Genomic DNA, 24437 nt, shown 5'->3' with positions numbered 1-24437 from the left:
TTAGGCTGAGCTGAGCAGTGCAGCGCACCAACGCACGCGGAGTCTTTTGCTACAGGCTGTCTCCCCGTTGCTACTCGTCAGCCCATTGCATTCTCAGAGCATATGCACAAGAGTTACTCTTAAGGCCACATAACTTACATTCGTTTGTCTTGTATATTTCTGGATAAATTATGTATGTCTGAATTGTTGTTACACTCCAGCCTGGGCCACTAAGGCTTGCCGTATTGTGAAAGAATACATAAAATAAACAAAATAAGAAAGTGGGGGGCCACGACATAGCTGCAGTAACAAACATGTGGAACTAAAACAGTGCAGGAGCTTGCACAATGCGCACTGAAACAGAGCCCCCTTCAATATTGAGTGCATTTCTGCTGATACCTGTCAGCAACTGCCACATCTGTCAGTTATCGTCGTGTCACAAATTCAGTTACAATGAAATGCCACCAAGTCAAGTGGCCTTCACAACTGTATTTAACGCTTCAGACTGAAATAAAAAAAGCAATGTCTATGTTGCCCGAAGAAGCCCCATGAAGATTTCCTGCTTCGTATTTCGTACAAAGCAGTGTTGCGCCACTCCTCCATTTCAAGTAGTCCGGTCTAAAATACGGTCTCTGCAGTTGGAACCACAAAAAGCTTTGAGTACCGATATATGACTGCATGAAGGTCCATTTTGCAATCTTTGTATGCAAATCTAATATACTGATAAGCAGCAAAGTAACGCACGCTGTCCTGCTTCTTGCGAAGCTCCTCTAGCACAGGCAGCACTTCAGGGTCGGCAAGGTCAAAGCACGTCTGGCCCACGTAGTTGGGCAGCGCCATATTGGCCAGGTTCTCGCAAAGCAGACGGCAGGCTGCCTTCTGCCCCCAGTGTGCAGCAGCGTGCAGGGGCGTCCAGCCGTCCACGTCCTGAGCGTTCAGGTCCACGCCGGCCTGGATCAGCACGCTGCAAGGAGGACCAGAAAAAGAAAGAAGACAAAATGAAAATGCATGCGCAGATGCCGCTATATTGAGTGCCAGCCAGGCGTAAGGCACAGGGAAGACGGACCCCCACAGCAGGAACCCTCGACACTCTTGTGTCCACCAACATTCACCCATCCTGCATGATGCTCACGACGCTCAACTTTGCTGCTCTGACACTCAAGGCAATGGTGGGAGCTGATGTTATAGTTAAGCAGCTATGACAAGAGATGCTGTTAGTGTTTCGACCTTAGTGCCACCTGACAGCATGAATAGCTTAAATATGAGAAATTACTAGGTCCTCTTTGGCTTCGGGATGCCGACGTGGGTGTAGATTGGCCGCCCACTTTCCGGTGTATATGGTAGGACTATCCTATGGAAGGCTGCCCAGTTGTGGCAATTGGTGCAAGGAAAACAGCACACGAGAAGGAAGGACACCAAACTAGTGATGCAAAAGTATCAGTAAATTGATTACCAATAGTATTGATTGCTTTTTGAACCTGTCAATGGCGCAAAAAAGAATACTGATAGAACTATCGATAGTTTTTGCTGTGGTAGCAGTAATTTCATATTGCTGTAGTAGCACTACTGTTAAACCCAACTATATCGAACCTGCTTACATTGAATTTTCCTTTATATTGAAGAATTGCTAACACCGTAAAGATACAACAAAGATATACAGTTGACGACCGGTAATTCGGACTCCATGGGAAATGTAAATAAGTCAACTATCGGCTGTCCGAAAAAACAAATGTACCAAAAAAAGATAATTTCGTTTACGTTTTAAGGCCCCTGTGCAAGGAACAAGAGAACGATTCGTTGCTGCACACACTTCTGCTTGCGTGCAATCAAGTATGCCTGTATTTCTGCCAGTTTTTTTGCTGTCACTGTACGCCAATGCAAGGACAGCAAAGGCTCGAGTCTGCATGTGAAGGCTATGGAGCACACAGCACATCATCATCATCCGAGTCGTCGTTTGATTGTGGGAGAACGTGGAATGTTGGCAGAGTCGGCGTACATTAGAGCCACGGACGGAGTCTGGATAATCGAATGTATAACTGGCGACTGTCCAAAATATCAGTCGTCTTTACACATTAAGCCTATGGGGCCATTGGCGGTGCCATGAAGCTGCCTGAATTACTGAGCATGTCTGGATTATCGCTGTCCAGTTTATTGGTCCGCGATTGCATAGCAAAAAGCACAGCTACATCGAATAAAAAAACTATGCGGACTCCACGCACTGTGGGAATCGATGTAAGCAAAGGTTTCTGTGCTGCTTACTTTGGCGATAATTAGCAGTGATGTTGACATCAATGTTTATTTTCTTCAACGTTTAGTCCAACACAAGAGTGGTGAGTTGATGTTAAATGTTACCTTGCGTGCACCATTGCTGTTTGTCTGCATAATACAGAGAACACACAGGGGGTTGCGTTTACTTGAGGCGTTGTTGTGCGCCATATTTCATGACCTCTGGGAAGGCTGAGCATATTCATTGCTTCACATGGCACATTGCATCATGGCAGAAGTATTAAACTTTAATTGAAATACTGGCCTGCACATGCCAAAACCACAATTGGATTATAAGGCACTGTGGTGATCTTTAACATATCCATAAATCTAAGTGCACGAACGTTTTTTATTTCACCCTCGTCGAATGCGACTGCTGAAGTCGAGATCAAACCCGCGACCTTGAACAACGCTATAGCTGCAAAGCTTCTGCAGCAGGCACAGAAGTGTTGCTTTGACTTGCGAAAGCTTCCGTAGTGTCGCCTAGATACTACGGTGCGCTTTAATGTGGCTCTGCTTCTGTGCACCCGGCGTAAATTTCTGCTTAACAAACCTGCATTGTGTTTCTTTTTGAGAAATAGCAGAAACGTACCGTACCCTAAACTTAATCCAGTTTGTCTGCAGCTGTGTGGCTCTACTGTGCAACCACGCCGTGAGCAGGCAACCCCTACAAATAATGATCCTGGCCTGCTCTGCAACACTCCTCCATACAGCCAATCAGTTTCTCATTGTTCCTGCATGCATTTAAGGTTTCTGGACATTTGAGCCACCATTTCGTTGTGTTGCTTTCCCACGCGTTGCCCTTGTTTTAGTGTGATGCTGGTGCGAAGCGGCAGAATCTGCCATTCACCGTGAAGTTTGAAATTATTGAGTCGAGCGTGGAGAGAAACAAACTTTGACACTGCCACAGCATCCAGGCTGACATTAAGAAGGTAACAATCCAAAACTGCTCCATTGTGCTGGTTTCTGCAGTGCCGATGATGAGCGACAAGTGTTCTGACACATGCAACGAAGCAGTTGTCGGTTTCCACGATACTTGGAGGGAGTTGTCAGAATTTCTAAAATCCATTGACGGGTCCACGGTCAAGTTTGTGTACGTGGACGATGCCGAACAAGGACTTCATTACCGACATTGTGACTCACAAAACGAAGGAAGAGAACAGTGTAGACAACTCGGATCCTATGACCACCTATGCCAACATGATGCATTCACTCTCCCTGTACTGGTGCAAGCGTGGAAGGCTGCAGCCTCAGCTGCTCCGAGTCCAACGTGTGAAAATATGTGCTCTTTCAGGTAACAAAGATATTTAAGCAGAAGAACATTCAGGACTATTTCGTGCCACAGTAAACCGAAAGTCCATTTGGTCAATAAAGTGCTGTTACAAATTGTATGTGCTTTTATGTTGTCCAATTCTTTAGAATGTTTATATCAGATTATGCCCTATATTGAACTGGTAGGTGCCTTTTGCAAGTTCGATATAACTGGGTTTGACTGTACAGATAGTACTGTGGTAGACAGATACGCAATAGTTAGCTATTGATCTATTTTTCTGCAATCCTTGGCTAGTGATACAGCAGAAATTTTGCGATAACTGGCCATCAATAACACGCTGTTCATGCACTTTGGGAACAGGGAAACATCGTGAAATTTATGTTGCAGTGTTTATGTGCAGATAGTGTAATGAAATTTTACACTATCAATTAGTGTGCTCGATAGTGCTATCAATGTGAAAGTGCACTATCAATATGATTGTACACTTTTCTTTTCAAGGATAGCGGTAAGCTGCTGGTCATGATCTCGCAGTGGCTGCCACATGCACTCTGACCCATTTTTATCCTGCGTAAATTTTCTTATGACCAGGGTTCCCTGCATATAACTAGCATAGATAAACATACTCTTGCATTGATTCCAGGGGCTGACTGCCGATCACGAATTCAGATTGTCATGCCTGACTATTGAGCAATACTTTCGTCTCAGACACGTGTGTACTGGTGCGTGGGCGTGAGCACTGACCTCATGACCTTGAGGTAGCCCTTGGCAGCCGCCACATGAAGGGAGGTAGCGCCCGTCTTGGGGTGCACCTTGTCTGGCACCCGGTTGTTGTTCAGCATCTGCTTGGCGTCCTCCAGCATTAGCCGCTCCTCCTCGTTGCGAGCCGCTTCGCAGTCCACATCTGCGTGCACAGGCAGATCGGCTATCCAAAATCCAGACAAATGGCCGCAAAGATCCGATGTGCTGTTGTGGTTACCGACGGTTGAGAGTAATGTGAGTGTACAGAAGTAGAGAGGGAAATGATTTTATTTGACTCAATTAATCGACTGATCAGTTGATTTATGCGGGAGAATGTACAAAGTCGAGCATTCATTTGATTTTCGCTGCTCTTCAGGGCAACCACCATGTGCAAATGGTTCTTGCTTGAATATAAATGTAATTCAGTTCACCGACTGACTGAGTGGTTGATTTGTACAGGGATGGCACAGAAGCATTCAATTTGCCTTTCCCTGCTTTTTGAAGCAATGTCCATATATAAACAATTTAGTTTAAATAAATATAACTCAGTTGACTATTGATTGATTGATTGGTTGATTGACCCACTGCAGTGCACAGTGGCTATGGCACTCTGCTACTAAGCACAAGGTTGTGGGTTTGACTCCTAGCCACAGTGGCTGCATTTCAGTTAGCAATGAACAAAAAAATGCCTATATACTTTAGTTGCATACTATAAGATTCCAGGCAGTAAAAATTAATCGAGCCCTCTTGGCTATGACACTCCTTACAACTGACAGCGTGGTTTGGTAATGTTAAGTCCCATAATTTAGATTGGTTGAATGACTGATCCACAGACAAAAAGTGTAGTTTGATTGAGTGGTTGAGCAATTGGATAATTCGTTGACTGATGCAAGACAAAGTGCAGTTTCTTCGATTGAGCGATTTATTCGTTGGGTCATTCACTGGTGCACAGATAACGTGAACAGAATGTGCCAAGTTCAATGAAGAGAGCTGCTCATCGTAAAAAGAGAGAAAAGATAGAGATTATCAGTTGCCTCATTTGTTGCAGTACGGTGGAAAGCGCTCGCCCTGTGCCCTTCCTTTTTGTGTTGCTGCCGTTTCCTGCACTGATCCAAAGATACTCCTTTGTTGACACCCTTTCCCTTCAGCCTGTGCCACAGGGGCGTTCCTGTTCACGCTTTTCTTCCGGCTTCAACTCGGCCCTGCAGCATTCCTCGCTGTCAAACAAGCTACCGCTCCGCCCTTGGGGGTCACATGGCAGAACATCCCTCTCGCGAGGGATGCTTCAGCCACAAGGCCAGTGCGTTGTGGATGCTAGATGCAGGACGAACAATGGCGAATGCCAGGGGGTGCGCAACCATGGAAACAATGCACCCTTCCGCTCCGTGCTTGCAATGTAATAAACAAGGGGGCAAGAGTGCTTTCGAAAACTAAAATATAAAAAGTGCCCCCGCCGCGGCCTTCTGGCAGCAACACCCTTTCGCTGCAGCTCGACATGCGTCCCTCACTGCCCTGACAAAACAGTGACACCAAGCAGGGGACGTCAGACGAATGCTGAAAAATGGAGTACAAAAGTATGCAAAGAAAAAAAAAAAAAAAGGGGGGTGCCACCCACATCGTGAGAACACAGGAGAAAAAGGGTGTGATGCATGCACGCTAACCAGAGATTTCGTTCGCGACTAGTTGTCAAGTTATTCTTGGCGAAGGAGGGGGAATGCGTGGGTATCAGAGAGGGGTGCGGGGGAGTGAAGCCAAGAAAAGGTGCCAGAAACCAGGGACATTCTTGAGGGGGTTGAAATGAGCGGGTGGAGTACACAAGGTAATCGGCAAAAAACTTGCGTTAAATTCCAATTTGACTCTGTTGATGAGAAGAAGGGGGTACACAATACAGAATCTAAAAAAGAAGAAAAAGATTGAAAAGGTCTCACATTCCGCAGCAGTCCAGTGGGTTACTATAGATGCCATAAAGGAAAGCCCTGGATTATTTCTGATTCCATAGGTTTCTTTACCCTTCTGTGCCATAGATGAGCTGTGGTCGTCCGTGTGTTACTAGTAAAGAAGGCCATGATTAAGCTCAGCTCTTTGACGGCACTTTTCATTAACATGCAATTTTAATTTTCTAGTCAATGATGCTTTTTATTTTCTTTATTGAGCTTCACTTTTACAATAAATATTCGGGATTCTAAAAGAAATAAACGCTCAAACTATCGTCGACATTGCTTTTTGTAAATTATTTCAGATTAAAAGAAAATATGGCCACTTTTGGTCAGGATTCCGGACATGGCAGAAAAAGGGTCATGTATTTAAATTAAGCCCATCATCATCATCATCATCATCATCAGCCTGATTACGCCCACTGCAGGGCAAAGGCCTCTCCCATACTTCTCCAACTACCCCGGTCATGTACTAATTGTGGCCATGTTGACCCTCCAAACTTCCTAATCTCATCTGCCCACCTAACTTTCTGTCGCCCCCTGCTACGCTTCCCTTCCCTCGGAATCCAGTCCGTAACCCTTAATGACCATCGGTTATCTTCCCTCCTCATTACATGTCCTGCCCATGCCCATTTCTTTTTCTTGATTTCAACTAAGATGTCATTAACGCGCGTTTGTTCCCTCACCCAATCTGCTCTTTTCTTATCCCTTAACGTTACACCTATCATTTTTCTTTCCATAGCTCGTTGCGTCGTCCTCAATTTAAGTAGAACCCTTTTCGTAAGCCTCCAGGTTTCTGCCCCGTACGTGAGTACTGGTAAGACACAGCTGTTATACACTTTTCTCTTGAGGGATAATGGCAACCTGCTGTTCATGATCTGCGAATGCCTGCCAAACGCACCCCAGCCCATTCTTATTCTTCTGATTATTTCACTCTCATGATCTGGATCAGCAGTCACTACCTGTCCTAAGTAGATGTATTCTCTTACCACTTCCAGTGCCTCGCTACCTATCGTAAACTGCTGTTCCCTTCCGAGACTGTTAAACATTACTTTAGTTTTCTGTAGATTCATTTTTAGTCCCACCCTTCTGCTCTGCCTCTCCAGATCAGTGAGCATGCATTGCAGTTGGTCCCCTGAGTTACTAAGCAAGGCAATATCATCAGCGAAGCGCAAGTTACTAAGGTATTCTCCATTTACTCTTATCCCCAATTCTTCCCAATCCAGGTCTCTGAATACCTCCTGTAAACACGCTGTGAATAGCATTGGAGAGATCGTATCTCCCTGCCTGACGCCTTTCTTTATTGGGATTTTGTTGCTTTCTTTATGGAGGAGTACAGTGGCTGTGGAGCCGCTATAGATATCTTTCAGTATTTTTACATACGGCTCGTCTACACCCTGATTCCGCAATGCCTCCATGACTGCTGAGGTTTCGACTGAATCAAACGCTTTCTCGTAATCAATGAAAGCTATATATAATGGTTGGTTATATTCCGCACATTTCTCTATCACCTGATTGATAGTGTGAATATGATCTATTGTTGAGTAGCCTTTACGGAATCCTGCCTGGTCCTTTGGTTGACGGAAGTCTAAGGTGTTCCGGATTCTATTTCCAATTACCTTAGTAAATACTTTGTAGGCAACGGACAGTAAGCTGATCGGTCTATAATTTTTCAAGTCTTTGGCGTCGCCTTTCTTATGGATTAGGATTATGTTAGCGTTCTTCCAAGATTCCGGTACGCTCGAGGTCTTGAGGCATTGCGTATAGAGGCTGGCCAGTTTTTCTAGAACAATCTGCCCACCATCCTTCAGCAAATCTGCTGTTACCTGATCCTCCCCAGCTGCCTTCCCCCTTTGTATAGCTCCCAAGGCTTTCTTTACTTCTTCCGGCGTTACTTCTGGGATATCGAATTCCTCTAGATTATTCTCTCTTCCATTATCATCGTGGGTGCCACTCGTACTGTATAAATCTCTATAGAACTCCTCAGCCACTTGAACTATCTCATCCATATTAGTAATGATATTGCCGGCTTTGTCTCTTAGCGCATACATCTGATTCTTGCCATTTCCTAGTTTCTTCTTCACTGCTTTTAGGCTTCCTCCGTTCCTGAGAGCTTGTTCAATTCTATCCATGTTATACTTCCTTATGTCAGCTGTCTTACGCTTGTTGATTAACTTCGAAAGTTCTGCCAGTTCTATTCTAGCTGTAGGGTTAGAGGCTTTCATACATTGGCGTTTCTTGATCAGATCTTTCGTCTCCTGCGATAGCTTACTGGTATCCTGTCTAACGGAGTTACCACCGACTTCTATTGCACACTCCTTAATGATGCCCACAAGATTGTCGTTCATTGCTTCAACACTAAGATCCTCTTCGTGACTTAAAGCCGAATACCTGTTCTGTAGCGTGATCTGGAATTCCTCTATTTTCCCTCTTAGCGCTAACTCATTGATCGGCTTCTTATGTACCAGTTTCCTCCGTTCCCTCCTCAGGTCTAGGCTAATTCGAGTTCTTACCATCCTGTGGTCACTGCAGCACACCTTACCGAGCACGTCCACATCTTGTATGATGCCAGGGTTAGCACAGAGTATGAAATCTATTTCATTTCTAGTCTCGCCGTTCGGGCTCCTCCATGTCCACTTTCGGTTATTCCGCTTGCGGAAGAAGGTATTCATTATCCTCATATTATTCTGTTCTGCAAACTCTACTAATACCTCCCCCCTGCTATTCCTAGTGCCTATGCCATATTCCCCCACTGCCTTGTCTCCAGCATGCTTCTTGCCTACCTTGGCATTGAAATCGCCCATCAGTATAGTGTATTTTGTTTTCACTCTACCCATCGCCGTTTCCACGTCTTCGTAGAAGCTTTCGACTTCCTGGTCATCATGACTGGATGTAGGGGCGTAGACCTGTACAACCTTCATTTTGTACCTCTTATTAAGTTTCGCAACAAGACATGCCACCCTCTCGTTAATGCTATAGAATTCCTGTATGTTACCAGCTATATTCTTATTAATCAGGAATCCGACTCCTAGTTCTCGTCTCTCCGCTAAGCCCCGGTAGCACAGGACGTGCCCGCTCCTTAACACTGTATATGCTTCTTTTGGCCTCCTAACTTCACTGAGCCCTATTATATCCCATTTACTGCCCTCTAATTCTTCCAATAGCACTGCTAGACTCGCCTCACTAGATAATGTTCTTGCGTTAAACGTTGCCAGGTTCATATTCCAATGGCGGCCTGTCCGGAGCCAGGGATTCTTAGCACCCTCTGCAGCGTCGCAGGTCTGACCGCCGCCGTGGTCAGTTGCTTCGCAGCTGCTGGGGACTGAGGGCCGGGGTTTGATTGTTGTGTTCATATAGGAGGTTGTGGCCAAGTACTGCACCAGGGTGGCCAATCCTGCTCTGGTGAGGGAGTGTGTTACCGGTTCTGGTCACCGGCATCAGGCCACACTCCAGGCCTGTTTATGCAATTTTATCAACACGCGGATTTTTTTTTTTTTTTTTTTAATCCGGTGGAAAATTGCGCGGCACCGGGATTCGAACCACGGACCTCTTGCACGCGAGGCGGGTGTTCTACCTCTACGCCACCGCTACACGCAATTAAGCCCATGACTGGACATATATTGTTGTCTTCGTATTGCAGATTCTGTTCGTCTCTTTAAGAGACCAACGAAATTTCACTTTGGCTAAATTCGCTTAATGATAAGCAATCCTGGCAAAGCAGTGAGGCTGGTAATTGTCTGATGATCTTATCAATAGCCTCTAAATATTATCCCCTCAGCAGATGACGCGTGCATCTGGTGGTTGGCAGATGTATTTTCGATGTACCACCAGTGCCACCTTATCTTGGAAGTCATGCAAAGGAGCTGGGTAGGTTCTCAACATTCTAAGTTCTGCGAGTGGTAATGGCAGCATTTCTTTTTATTTCGATATCAAAAACATATGTCTTTTATAGTCTTTTGTGGCACATACTATTTCAAACGTAAAATTCTGCACTGAGGCTGCTATGCTATGATATCTATTCTATCTGTAACCACGCTTTTTACGCGCTCCAAAATTTTGTTGCAGTTGACCATTGCAGTTAGTAAACAATTTACGTCAATTGCCTTAGCTTTGTCTTTTTCAGAGTTGGTTATTTTCTATCTGCCACTCTGACTTCTATATTCCTTTTTCTGCATATTTATGTTTGTGTCTAAATTTTCGTCCATTCGTGTAACGCTGCATAATTTGGAGCATTGTACTGCTCATTGTATACCATTTTGATAGCGCCTCCCCTCTCTAATCAGAATTTAAATTATATTGTGTGGTTTGACGTGCCAATACCATGATCTGATTCTGAGGCACACTGTAGTAGGGCACTTCACATTAACTTCGACCAACTGGGGCTTCCTAATGTGCACTCGTATTTTAAAACACAAGAGCTTCTGCAGCTGCAGCTCCTGCATGCAGCTGCTGCAGCTGTGATCGATTTCGTAACCTTATACTCCCATCTCTAATGTCCATATGCAGATACCTTGGGGGCATTATAAATAAATAAATTAGCAAACAAGCAAACTATTGAGTATGCTTGCGTTCTGCCCCTGCCCAACACAGGGCTACAATGGTCGGGAGTCGAACCCACGACCTTGTGTTTGGAAGTAGAATGCCTTAGCAACTGAGCAACTGTTGGTGTGTTAGGTGGACACAAAGTTCGGCGCTGCAGGATTTGCAAAGGTTATATATACAGAAATCTCGAATCTCGGGATCTACTCACTGAGCCTGTCAATCTCCGCTTGCAGTAACTCCTCCATCTCCTCGGACTCGGCGATGTCAATGGGCAGGTCACCATCGTTGTTTACTCTGGAGACGTCTGCTCCATGCTCAATCAGGTACCTGTAAAGGATAAAAGAAAAAAAAATTATGCGGATCCCATAAATGCAAATCCAAGAATCAATGTTATGCATAGCATTTGGCAAGTAGCTGGCTACACAGCATCGCTGGAGTTTTGCAAGGCTTTACCAGATGGACTACGTAATACATTTGTGTAAGGTAAGCAATTGTTCATGCGATACGAGTGTGTACGTGTGTGACAACAGCAAGTAAAAAAAAAAATTAAATTATGGGGTTTTACGGGCCAAAACCAGTTTCTGATTATGAGGCACGCCGTAGTGGAGGACTCCGGAAATTTTGACCACGAGGGGTTCTTTAACGTGCACCTAAATATAAGTACACGGGTGTTTTCGCATTTCGCCCCCATCGAAATGTGGCCGCCGTGGCCGGGATTCGATCCCGCGACCTCGTGCTCAGCAGCCCAACACCGTAGCCACTGAGCAACACACAACAGCAAGCAGACAATGACAACAGTATGACACTGATACCTGGATACCAGCACACCGTCGAACACCATTTTTCCTTTCAGTGAAGGGGCACGAAACGATAAGAGACAGTAACCTACCATGAACTGTTTCGTACAACGCAAGGAATGCTTTGAATTAAAAGAGCCATAATGCCCTGTTATGCTGACTTTAGCAGGTAATAAGCCTCCGCTTCTAAGAGTAACGGTGAGAGCAGTGCGGCATTCACACTGGCAAGTCGCATGACCAACTAGGTTGCCAATGGGCACTTTGGTCAAAAAAAAGCAACTCCTCAAGGTCAGTTGCTGGCAGCTTAATTTTTCAGCTCTGTGGCTGGAGTCGCAAAGCAGCCAAGGCAATGAGCAGCACACAGGCAGGACATCAAAGTGTGGTGATGGTTAATTGATGTAGCGATAGTGCAAACGAGTGGATGCAAACGGCAAGCGCTTGTCGGTGTGAACATTGGTTGTCGCGTGTGGCTCCTTGGTCACCGCCTCTGTCAATTGCCTATACGAGTGCCACCCAAGTCCAAATTGAATCCATATGCATGTTGTCCATATCCAGTCCATACCATTAACAAAGCTAAGTTGACTGCTGGCCCTTGTGATACAGTTAACCATTAAACCCTTCTACTTGCTGCTATTAATAGCAAATGGTTACAGTTTGCAGTCATCATAGGATTTTGAATGCAAAGATGTTGGTTAGTCAACCCTAATTTGCATGCTGCTATTCTGTCAATTCATGCTGTCTGCAAACTGTCAGAGCATACTTCTATTCGATACATTAATTATACATTAAGTTAAGCCTTTTAACAACTAAGTATACTTTTTGAGAACACTAACCATTTCATTCAGACCTTCTAAAAGAAATTTTGTTTCCTAAGAGGTAAATAGGCATCTTGGCTCAGACTATACAAAGTGGCTTTGTTGTTTGCAAGTTCATACGCACGCAAAAGTCAAACAACACGCTTTACCTGGCCACGCTGACGAAGCCACAGGAGGCTGTAGCATGGAGCGGCGTCCAGCCCTCATTGTCACCGAGGTTGAGGTCGCACCCGTGCTCCACAAGGAACTCCACCATCGCCATGTTGTCATCGATGCATGCCTGCAACGAGGTCAACAATGAAACGCATGGCATGGCTAGGAAAATGCCAATTCTCGGTGAACCAGTAACAAGTGCTAACAACAAAAACACAACAATCACATCCAGTGCACGAATCATCATTGTATCTACATGTCTAGGGTGACTTACTTTTTCAACAAAGGCACAGCAAACCAGTCAAGGCAGAACGCTTCAAGTTAGGGCAGCACACGAAATACTGAGAGAAAGAGACCAGACAAGCACAGGGCCTGTCTCTTCCTATCTGTTTATGTTTTGTGCACTGATCAAAATAGAAACAGTCTACTTAGAATAAAAAGAAAATTGGAGCAACTGCTAAATTATGTTACCGGGAGCTGCCTCTCGACGGCCTCAAACAATGGTAACTCTTACAGTAACTAGCACACTAATAGTACTAACTGAATCAAATGGCCGTTGCAAATACATAATGAAAACGGTGCATTCGTCACACTCCTTGTTGAAAGGGAATAATGTCAATATGGGCAAGTGTCGTTTGGTGTTGGAGATGTTAAAAGAAAAAAATAATATTCAAGCTGTGTAAGTGCACAATACCAATACCCTTGCACAATACCAAGAAAGCCACTCTTACTGCAAAAAGACGCTTGGTACACCAGAAAAGATGCAAATACGAAAGACTGGTGGCAATGCTGCCGTGAAAATTCTAGCCCCAGCTAGCTGTGGCAAATTTGGTGCCTCTTTGCTCGAGCCTAGTTAAACTTCTATCAGTAAAAATACACCATAACATTGTATTCTGAAAGAGCCAAACACTCGAACATAGAAAGTTTCAAGAACTTTTAATGAACCACAACAACTGGAATGCATGAAAATACTTTGCAATATGTGATATCACACCGGCATAATCGCCCTGGAGTTCTGGCACGAAATTTAAAAATGCAACGGACCATCATTTACCTTCCTCATAATCAACCTATTACTGTGAAATCAATGGAAATATAATTCTTCAAGAATACTTTATCAAGCTAAACTGATTCAGTGTTTGTTTGGTGTCCCTTTAGTGTGCTTTGCAGGCAGCCAGATGAGAACACATAGTGCAGATTGTGTTAGCTTTTTTAATTCCTGCTCAGTCTACTTGCATTACTTAAAACTTCTAGAGGGCCACAAATATTACTTCAAGTTCTCAATAGTTTGGTATTCGAGGCTGAACAAAACAATCCAATATAATGGCTATTACAAATACAGATATACGAGTGTGGTTGCCTTCGAAAAGATAGCTCACTTGAGGGTGTCAATTATGTTAATAGAAATTTTTCTTTTCAGATATTACTTTCATCGTCGACATAGTTGAAAGCATGCAGTAGCAGCAAAACATGGTAAAACTTTTGAATTTGGCAACAAGTCTTGTTGTCGACAGATGCCTTGATTGTTCATTGAGTTTACATATGCTGTAAATGCTTGAAGCTTAAATATGTGCAAGGTAGAAGAACCGAACAAAAAGTTTCAAAAGCAGTGAAAACTGAATATACCTAGGCATTTCATTAACATGCCTCCTATCAAACACTGCTATTAAAAAACAAAAGAACATGTTACACAACTGTGTATGTAACAATACCGCCGGCAGCTGTGTTGATGTCTATTTTCTCACAATCCTTTTTTTATTGCGATAGCAATTATAGGGATACTCCAGGCACACCTTTGCTGTCGTCATTGCCATGATGTTTCATATAAAGCCCAACAGTGATAACACAGTTGCCGCCACGTCGCATGCTGCATGTGCGAGTGAAAGCACGCGCGGGAAGTCGATGATCGCGGCTCAGTCTGGTGTGCGCGGAGGAGAAAAGCGGAGAGCAGTGAACGCGCCGTCTGGGAGGGAGGGAGGGAGGGGGGGCGTTGTGCTCTGACAGAAACTGCTTATTTCGCAACGAGGCGTAAGAAGAACTGACGATCGCAGCTCAATCTCGCGCACGGTAGGGAGGAAAGTGGGGAGGCAGCGGAGGAGGGAGAGAGGGAGGCTTCAAGACTGCTTCAAATATGGGCTTCAAGTTAAGGTGCATTTCCGAAACCATTTTGCTCGTCATATACTGCACCATACTTGACGACGTTCCTTGCACATATGAAGAAAATGCTGAAATCTAGAGACAGTGGGGAGCAAATTTTTTTTATTTAGGTCATCAATTCTGGTGCAAGAATAGTTGAAAATCCCAAAATTTAAGAATTAAATAAAGCATCAGGCTTACAACTCCTAACTCGAGAATAAATAAAGCTACATAAATTTTGCAAGCAGCATCTATTGAGACATCTAAAGCGGACAATATTGCTGCTGTAGCTCGGTGGCTATGGTGCTTTGCAGCTGGGGACAGTCCTGAGTTCGACTAGCAGCTGCATTTCGATGGGTGGGAAATGAAGACGCTCGTGCACTTATATTTGTGCACACATTAAATAAACCGAGGTGGTCCAAACTACTTGGGAGCCCTCAACTGCTGCTTCCCTTATAACTCACTGTGTAGCAAAAAAGACATCAAAACTTGCAATTTTAATTTCGAAATTGAGGCATTACACACTGCTCGAAAGACATTGCCGACTGTTGAGTAGGAATTCCGGTAAAATGTCAACATAGCGAAAATTCCATGTATGGTGTGAACTCGATGTTCAATTTGTACACTCTAGATGCTTCAACAGATGCAGTTCACAAAAATGCGACATCTGTTTTTAGTGCATAGTTACGGATTTGTAAACATTGCTTTTCAACTTCTTTTTCTTCTACATTGCCTATTTTCCCCACTGTTGCATATATATAAGGCTCTAAATAATAATCTGCTTCCTACAGTGGTTAGAACTCTGCTTCCTCTCTTGAATGCAACAAAGTTCATATTGGTTTAGCATTTGTCTACCGAGAGCACTTCCGCATTTTACACGTATTTGAAAGAAGCAACTGGAGTTGGCCCTAAGGTAAAGCCTCCTCTTAAGATGTATGCAACATACTTTCGGCATTGCAATTTTCGACGGTGCTTGCAATTCTCGGCAAATGTGTGCGCATTTGTGGACATGGTGCCCGAAGGAGATGCACAACAAGAGCGAGATTATGGAGAGACATTGAGTCGAATCACTTCTGTGGCAACTGGGTCGATGGTGGCCTTTCATAGTGGCACCCATCAACATGCAACGCAGCTAGAATTTGAAACGTCACTGCACCTTCACCGCACCTGTATCCCAAGTGTCTTATGAGCTATCTTTTGCCATGTTTCATGCTCCTCAAAAGCCAGAAAGTTCGAATTAATTTGTATGAATTCAAATCTTCCTACAACTTGACTTTGTTGCACTGCCTCAAAATGCATTGGCAATGCACTTGGCTAACCAGTACCTCGAGATTTGTTTTTACGAGCTCAAGGGTACAACTGCTGCATAACTGTCTAAACTAAAGCAATTATAACACATTCAGTGGGTTAATAAAACCCTAAAAGCTTGTTTTTTGACTTATAGGACCTTAATTTAACTGCACTAAATGACTACTGCAAAACCATTTGAGTAGTATTTATGATTTTATGACACTACTTTGGAAGCGACGAAGGCTTGCTGCATGAACATCTCTCTCCTCCGTTCTGCCCTGGGAACAGTCAAGAGCACTTGTCCTGTAAGGGGCATTCTGCACGTGGCCCCTAGAGCAGTAGCCCAGAGCTCCACCTCCCGACGCAACCATGATGCCCCACAGAATGTGCAATCAAAAAATAGCAACCAGCCTGACGTCCGAATCAACCTCCCCAACAACCCTTCAACAACGCATTCGCTTAAACAAACAATCACTCCGAGCCACGACAACAACTTCCTGATCCCTACCCGCTCTTCCACGAGGCAGCAAACCAATCAACGAAAGAGAGGCAGAAAGAAGGAAACAACTGCACCACGCAGGGGCAGCCGTTACACACAAAGAACACAACCCCTTCCTTCACTAGCCAGCTTCCAACTCCACCCGTTCCTTCCTGAATCGTCAAAGAGCAGCCCGCCGCAAGCAGTGAAGAGGAGGCCGCCGCACGCGACAGTGGGTGGCAGCGGGGAGCATTTCATCATCCTCGGAATAGCAGGCCTGTCGGGCAACGCGAGAAGGTGGCCTGTGTTTGCACGAGCTGCCGCCCGGGAAAGAAGAGGGAAGCATGTGCGTGCGTGGAGAAGCCTGGCAAAAGCCAGCGCGATACGGCGCCCGAGGGCCATGCCGCCGAGAGGGAAGGAAGGAATTCTAATTTTAGCCGATCAGGCTCCCCCCAGAGGGTGAAGAGAGGGGCGGGTGTGAGCTCGGGACGAAGAAGCGGGGAGGGTCTGAGCCCACCGGCGGCAGTGGAGAGAGCAGTGGCGCGGCAATGTTTGGCCGCTGGGCCGAGATACCGACGCTGCCACTACTGTTGCCGCCGCTGCCTCCGCTGCTGCTGCTGTTGCCAGCGACCCAAGCCACCGTGATCTTCACGGGATGCTGCCCTTCCTTGACGAATTCTCATTCACCATTGAAAGTTCCTCATCAAATTTTAACGAGCTGGAGGGTACATTATGTGTGGCCTTTTCAATGACATGCAGAGGAGGGTGTGCCCATTATATTTGCGAAGCAGACCGCCACACACACACATGCGTGCGCAAAGATAACCTTTTCTTCGGCAATGAGAAGAGAAGGTGAAAGAGAAAATTGTTGTCCATTTGATAGCAGCGCGAAGATGAAAAAAAAAAAACGCCTACGGGTTTCTCACAAAGAAAGCAGAGTAGCTTTGCACAGGACTGTTGAGTGGATGACAATTTCCTTTTCATGACCCTGCTCCTATATATTTATTTATTTATTTATTTATTTATTAGAAGTAAAGCAATGCTCACACAGTCATCGTTGGAGATCAGATGCCATGCACCCGCACTGGTGCAAGGAAGTCGACAACGTTGAAAAGTTTGCTTGCTTAAAATCCCTTCAAAATGACACATGGTGATTATCCTTAACTGCTGTCCGAGTGTTTCACAAAGTGTGGAGTGATTTTCAATTCCCAATTCAATATGCAGACGTAATCTGCCAGTCAATAATGCAGATGGCTAATAAATCAAAGCAGCAGTGTGCCATCCTTTTTGACGTGCACCGTGCAGACGGGTCTCACCTCGCTCAGAACTCTCAAGCTGTGCAGTGTGCAGTTTGCTGCATGTTGCAACGCTTCTTCTGAGCATTTTTTTTTACAGACGATACCATGCTGCTGTTTCACTCACACTCAACAGTACAATTGCAATAACAGCAATGATAACTTCACTACTACTATTGCTACTAGGAGCCCAGTCAGGCATACCTTTAGCTCCAGCACCATGACAATCATGCTTTCATCATGTGTTGTTAGATATGCAAAGAAACTTCCTTACTACAGCTACTATTGCTACTGCCACAGCTACTGCTATTGATAATGATAAAGATACAGATAGTCTGGGCTTAGGCAATTCAGTGCACCCTCAGCAAGGCTATAAGGTAACTATAGCTTCTTATGTCTTGGAACAAGGGGCACGAAATATTGATATCCACTCACAAACCCAGAAATGAAGCAGAGGACAAGATGCAAACACTGTCAATGTTTAAGGAGTTCCCTGGTCTCTACCCAGTACAAAGCAACTGCAACTCTCATTAAGGCCCTTAACAGGGCAGGAACACAGAAGACGTGTGAAAGTCTGTGTGCAGCCAATGAAAGGGTGTGAGAGCCGGGAAGGAACCGCAGTCACAAGTGAACAATGGCCAGTCAGCCATAGCACATAGGCCAGAGAGAGTGAGGGTAGTAATGACTGCTCTTACAAGGACAATTTGAACTGATTCAGTACATTTTTACAGAGATACCTGAATGTTCCAATTTCTCTTTTCTACTTGTGGACAACGTGCAGTCAGCCACATTAGCTCACAGGACACACGTCCCACAACAACTGAATATCTGCTCCGTTAAAGATGACACTTTTAATTTAATGTATCGCTCTGTAAGTCGTGAGGACTACTCCTGGTAGAAACATTGAATTTAAAAAAATGGGCTCAGGTTTAGCAGGAATTTCGTCCTTTTTGCTAATTCCATGTCCTACAAACTTTTGTGGCCGACTGCTAAATCGGCAATATTGGCTTCTGCAAGCACAAGCAAAGGCAAGGCAGATGTAGCAAAGTGTAAACAACAACATCGAAAATGTTGGTGCTGCTTCGGGCAAGATACTATCTGCTTGCCAACATAAAACAAGCATGGCTCTCGCCTCTGTCATTAATTGAGGGGAATGCAATGGAGGCCGAAAGCAGTCTACAAAGTGGCACGGAACCAGCCAAGAAGACAGGAGCCACCAGGTGAACAATGATCTGTCAGCCGTCCCACACAAGCCAGATGGGGTGCAACAGAGGGATGGGTGAGGGGAAGAGAGAGCAGCAGACGACGCGGGAAGTGTGGCAGACGACGGAAACAACGCCCCCTGTTGTCACTGGCTTATCAGACGCAGACGGCTGCTTTGGACTAGAGTTGGAACCCTCCCTACTCTCCTGCACACTTGCCCCTTGCTACTTCTGGAAACTACGCGCTTGGCATAGCGTCTCTTGTCGGCACGGAGGCCTTTGTAGTACAACACCTGCGCAAGAGGCCCCTGTTCAGCCACCGCGTGCGATGCACCCGCTTAGACCTGCGACAAAACTGCTGTGTCCTGCACATAAAGTGACAGTTTGCAAGTGGATGTACTGACAACCCTGTGATGTCCTCAACTGGCACCTATGGTACCATCTACTTTATTTACGATACTGCTGGTCATAAGGCCGTCACAGAGTGGATTTTAAGGCATCACAAATACAAAACTGGGCGCTACAACAACAAGTTGTCGAACATACAAACTATGTGTTACAGCAGTAAATTACATCGATTAAGCGTCATAGAAAATGGGTAAAAGCCATAATTTGAACAGTAGTTAAATAGGAACAGTGGTTTACGATAGGTAGCGAGGCACTGGAAGTGGTAAGGGAATACATCTACTTAGGGTAGATAGTGACCGCAGATCCGAATCATGAGACTGAAATAATCAGCAGGATAAGAATGGGCTGGGGTGCGTTTGGCAGGCATTCTCAGATCATGAACAGCAGGTTGCCATTATCCCTCAAGAGAAAAGTGTATAACAGCTGTGTCTTACCAGTACTCGCCTACGGAGCAGAAACCTGGAGGCTTATGAAAAGGGTTCTACTTAAATTGAGGACGACGCAATGAGCTATGGAAAGAAGATTGATGGGTGTAAGGTTAAGGGATAAGAAAAGAGCAGATTGGGTGAGGGAACAAACGCGGGTTAATCACATCATAGTTCGCTGAAATCAAGAAAAGGAAATGGGCATGGGCAGGACATGTAATGAGGAGGGAAGATAACCAATGGTCATTAACGGTTAGGGACTGGATTCCAAGAGAAGGGAATTGTAGCAGGGGGCGGCAGAAAGTTAGCTGGGTGGATGAGATTAAGAAGTTTGCAGGGGCAACATTGCCACAATTGGCACATGACTAGGATAGTTGGAGAAGTATGGGAAAGGCCTTTGCTCTGCAGTGGCCATAGCCAGGCTGATGATGATGATGATAAAAAATTCAAACTAGGTGCTACAACAGTAAATTACATCATCGAAGTGTCAGTCATAGAAAACAGGCAGACTAAGAATTTGTACAGTAGTATAACACTCTGGCAATTAAGTTTGAAATTACATCAATAACTTGAAAGCAATAGAAAGCTAATAATTTAACAGTAATAATTTATTAACTAATAATAACTAATAATTTTAACAGTAATATCACACTTTAGGAATCACTTTTCCGATTCACGAAAAACACTAATTCATAAAACAGACGATGCATGTTATATGCACTAGTTGATACATTTAAAAAAAAAATGTATATATGTACAAGAATGGAAGCAATCAAATATTCAGGTTTGTATGCATTTTTCGTCATTACGCATTTTTCGACGGTTTCAGCTGAGTGCACTGCATAACTGATAATAGCAGGGCATTCCAGTCTCTTATAGTTCGAGGCAATAATGAATATGCATATGCATCAATATGTAGCTGTGGCACAACAAACATTGAGTCATGCTTTTTTCCTGAGAATTCAATTTTTGGGGGGGAAGCTGCAATGTCGATGTTAAAATGGTGTTCAGAAATTAAAAATAGGAATTTTAGTCTTGCCACTAGGCACTGCTGGGATAGAAATGGTAGTTTAAGCAGGTTTAACATCCCTGGTTACCGAGTCAGCAGAGAAATATTTGGACAAAAACTGTGCAGCCCTTCTTTGTACTCTTTTGAGTTCGTTTATTAGACCCACTTGGAAGGGGTCCCATATAATACTTGTGTACTTTAATGTTGGCCTCAGCGGTAAGAAATGCGGTTAGTTTGACAGACTGAGACACAAGCTTCAACTTCCTGTGCAGGAATTAAAGTTCTTTTCCAGTAGTGCTCTTGATATTTGTGATACGCGTTTTCCAGCTTAGGTTCTTGGTGATAGTTATCCCTGGGTATTTGAGTGTATCAAATGTAGCGAGTATTCGGGAGTTCACAAAGTATTTATGATCTAAGGCATTCTTTACCTTGTTGGATACCCTGAAAACAACTGCGTTCATTCATTTACCTTCATTTTCCAGTTTTCACACCACATTTCAATGGTAGCAAGAGCGCCACTCAGCGATTTGCGGTTACTGACAGCCTTAATTTCCCGGTAAAGTATAATGTGCCTACAAATGTACGGTGATGTCTTTACTAATAACGGAACTGATATCATTAATGTATGCCAAAAATAAAACAGGACCTAAAACAGACCCCTGCAGTACGCCCGAGCTCACAGTTAGGATGGTTGACTTTACGCCATTCACTTCCACAACGATATGTTATACCGCATGTACAAAGTTACAAGGCTGACTTTGACGGGGGTGGTGGCATGCTTGAAAGTAGAAAAAAATGAAGTGCACTCTGCCTCACACACAGGGCAAAGAAGATTACCATTACCTTTGGCCACAGCACCCTAAGCAACCGCAGCTATTACATGAAAACACACAATCAAGTACATTGTGTGATCAGTTTACGGCCACAGAAGTGGCAAAAGGCAATCCTGCGAATTCAGATTTTAGATGTGTCACCACTAAAAGGAAATTAAAAGCTTTATTAAGGCCCAGCACACACAACATCATACCAGCAAGGCTAATTTGACAACAAAAGTAACACAGACAGCTTTGGCTTCTAAATCATTTGGAATGATAGCACATTGAAATGATAGTACTACAATTCGTTACCGAGGCAGGTGTTTTTCAGAAACAGAAACTGCAGTAGCGCACAAATGCTTTTCTGCGCCATCGACGGATGTGGAAAGGGTCCAAGAATTTTTCTCTCAGAAAGTTTTCTAGAGTGCCGTCAGCTTAGTGCTGTCTGAAAAGAGATGCGGCGGACGCCTTATGGAGGGCAAGTGCACAACAGGTGTTTCATAGTTTCTTCTGACTCACAAGTGGCACCCGTTAGCGTATCGGCCATTCCAAGAAGAATAAGCGTTCATAAAATGCCACACCCAACCATGGGCAGTCCTGCTGCAAATGAGCAGTGCTCCCTCTCCCTCTTTCCATTTTCCCTTTCCGTTACCCTCAGTGTAGAGTAGCAAACAGGACTCTCGTCTGGTTGGCCTCCCTAACCTTTCCTCCCCTTGTTTTCTCTCTTTGGAATGATAGAATATATGTGGCTCAGAGGGAAAAAAAAGAAAGGGCGGTGAGGCAAAGAAGCAAAGAAATGAAACAAAGAAACGCACATAAAATAAAATCGTAAAATCTGCAAAACCAAACAACAAAGAATACATGAAATAAGGACAAGAAGCGAGTGAGCCATGAAGCACTTCGCTCAACGAGGCCTGACACCAGAGTCTGTTGTAGCAGCTGTTATTTGTCTGTTCGCTCGCCGCACTCAATGGAAATCAACAATGAATGCGGGTACTCCAACAGGTCGTGTCTGCTGCCTTACGCGTAAGCGAGCGAGACAATGGGTACATGAGCATCTGTGTTCGACGAGTGACTCAGGGTTTTGGCAGCACTGCTGCAATTACGCTGGAGGCACTCGGGTCGCCACGTGGCCCACCTTAATGCGGCAAGGGAGAGGAGAAAGGAAGGAGGCATGCCAAGCTGGCAGCCGGCGCCGAGGCTAGGAAGATCGAAAGGGCGATGCTGATGAAAGGTTTCGCTCAGAGGCACACCGACAGACTCAGGTGCACACACTTAATTGATAAGCCCAGTTTCGATATCAAGGTTGCCCGTTAAGTGTGATCAACAGTGGTCGAACAACAGTGGCTTAACAACAGTAGTTGAACAACAGCAGTTTCGACCCAGAGCCGATATTCCAACAAGGGGACTTGCCTTCAGAGAAAAATTTCTTTGTTGACACACTGGCTTTAGCATTAGAGATCCCTTGTTCTTCAGGACTGCAAACCCACCTAGAGACTCAACCATGCAACCAGACTGTGTAATGTTAAAATACACTTCAATTTTGTGCTTTTTTTGGGAAAAGGGTGGGGAGGCGGCAGGGTTAAAGGGATACTGAACAAAAATATGAAAAACTGGGGAAAGCATCGAAATTCGGCTCATAAACGCGAATGTTCGGATACGCAGTGTTTATTTAACACATTTTTAACTGGATGGCTGTATTTTTGGAGGATTGCGAGTGCACGAGGATGCCCACTGACCGCCGTGACGCCATGTGTGCCAGTTTCCAGCAGCAGCAACCATAGAATTTTCTACAATAATTACTAGAGAGAACTCTGGTGCTGCAATCGTTCAGCCACCATGCGAATAACAACAAGTATACATGGATTTGTCTGATCTTCGTGCTTGTGAATTCAGACGTTCTTGTGACTTAAGTTCATTAGTCTTTTTATGACTTCACTGTTGTAAATTTCAGAGCAATCAATACTTTTAGAAGTGCAGAAGATACTGCGAACATGCACAATCTCAAATAATAGCGACAATTCAGCTTGTCGAGGTGGCCAAATCGAAACGCACCAAACATCTCAAGGCACTGGCTTGCACGCAATAAATTCACAAGGGCATTTTATGTGGCTTGTCGGTACATGCATCCGTGGCGTAATGGTTTCTATATCGGGCTTCTGTACTAGATGTCTTGCATTCGAATCCTGCCGTCGGAAAGTTTTAAGAATGCTTACTTGATTATTTATTACACAGCATTGTGTTGAAGATGATGAGTTTACAACGTCACGAAGGTGTTTGAAGCCAGAAGGACGAAGATTAGGCAAATCCATGTACAGCTGCAGCGGGAAAAGATTAGCACAAGTGAATGATGACCTGAGCAGGTAAATTTCAGCCCACGACACTGTTGTTGCTTAGCACACTGAAAACGAGAGTGCTGGGTGCTCTCCCTCTGGAACATGAATCTCATGGCACTTTAGATACCAGTGTGTAAAGAAAGAAGAGCACCGCATACCACAATTCACCTGCTCCGGTCATCGGTCACTTGCGCTAATCTTTTTCCACTGCAGCTGTACTTCCCATAGTTCCCGTGCTGGCTGAGCCGCCCCCATTGCAGCTCCCGTAGACACTAGCGCCAGAGTTCCCTCTCGTAATTATAGTACGAAACTCTATGGCAGTAACAGAGGTGGGCAGCCGGTGCTTGCCTGATATCCATGCGCTTTGCTCTTTGCACTCAAGTTGGCTGCGATGGGCCCGCACCGCAAATCCATATCCTCCGATATGGATTTGATACGATATGGCTCTGCAGGAAAGGTGCGACTCTGGTTGTCCTGCCCGACAATACTTGCACCCTTGCGTGCAGCAGGCGTTGTGCCAGGTGCTTCATTGATCACATTACAAAGC

At 44.7% G+C, this 24437-nt stretch overlaps 1 protein-coding gene across 2 annotated transcripts in view; it reads right to left on the bottom strand.

Moving 5' to 3' along the window:
• Mbs (Myosin binding subunit) overlaps positions 1–24437 on the bottom strand; it is a 112512-nt gene that overhangs the window by 71170 nt on the left and 16905 nt on the right. For both annotated transcript variants that reach the window (XM_050192531.3, XM_050192534.3), the window contains exons 2-5: positions 12493–12623; positions 10940–11058; positions 4259–4418; positions 724–943 (exon numbers count right to left, since the gene is read on the bottom strand). In XM_050192531.3, the coding sequence (XP_050048488.1) occupies positions 724–943; positions 4259–4418; positions 10940–11058; positions 12493–12623 (630 nt within the window). The remainder of the gene's footprint in view (positions 1–723; positions 944–4258; positions 4419–10939; positions 11059–12492; positions 12624–24437) is intronic.

The sequence above is a fragment of the Dermacentor andersoni genome, chromosome 10 (genome assembly GCF_023375885.2).
Source record: "Dermacentor andersoni chromosome 10, qqDerAnde1_hic_scaffold, whole genome shotgun sequence".
Taxonomy (NCBI): domain Eukaryota; kingdom Metazoa; phylum Arthropoda; class Arachnida; order Ixodida; family Ixodidae; genus Dermacentor; species Dermacentor andersoni.
This window is presented reverse-complemented; position numbering and strand designations above follow the sequence as displayed.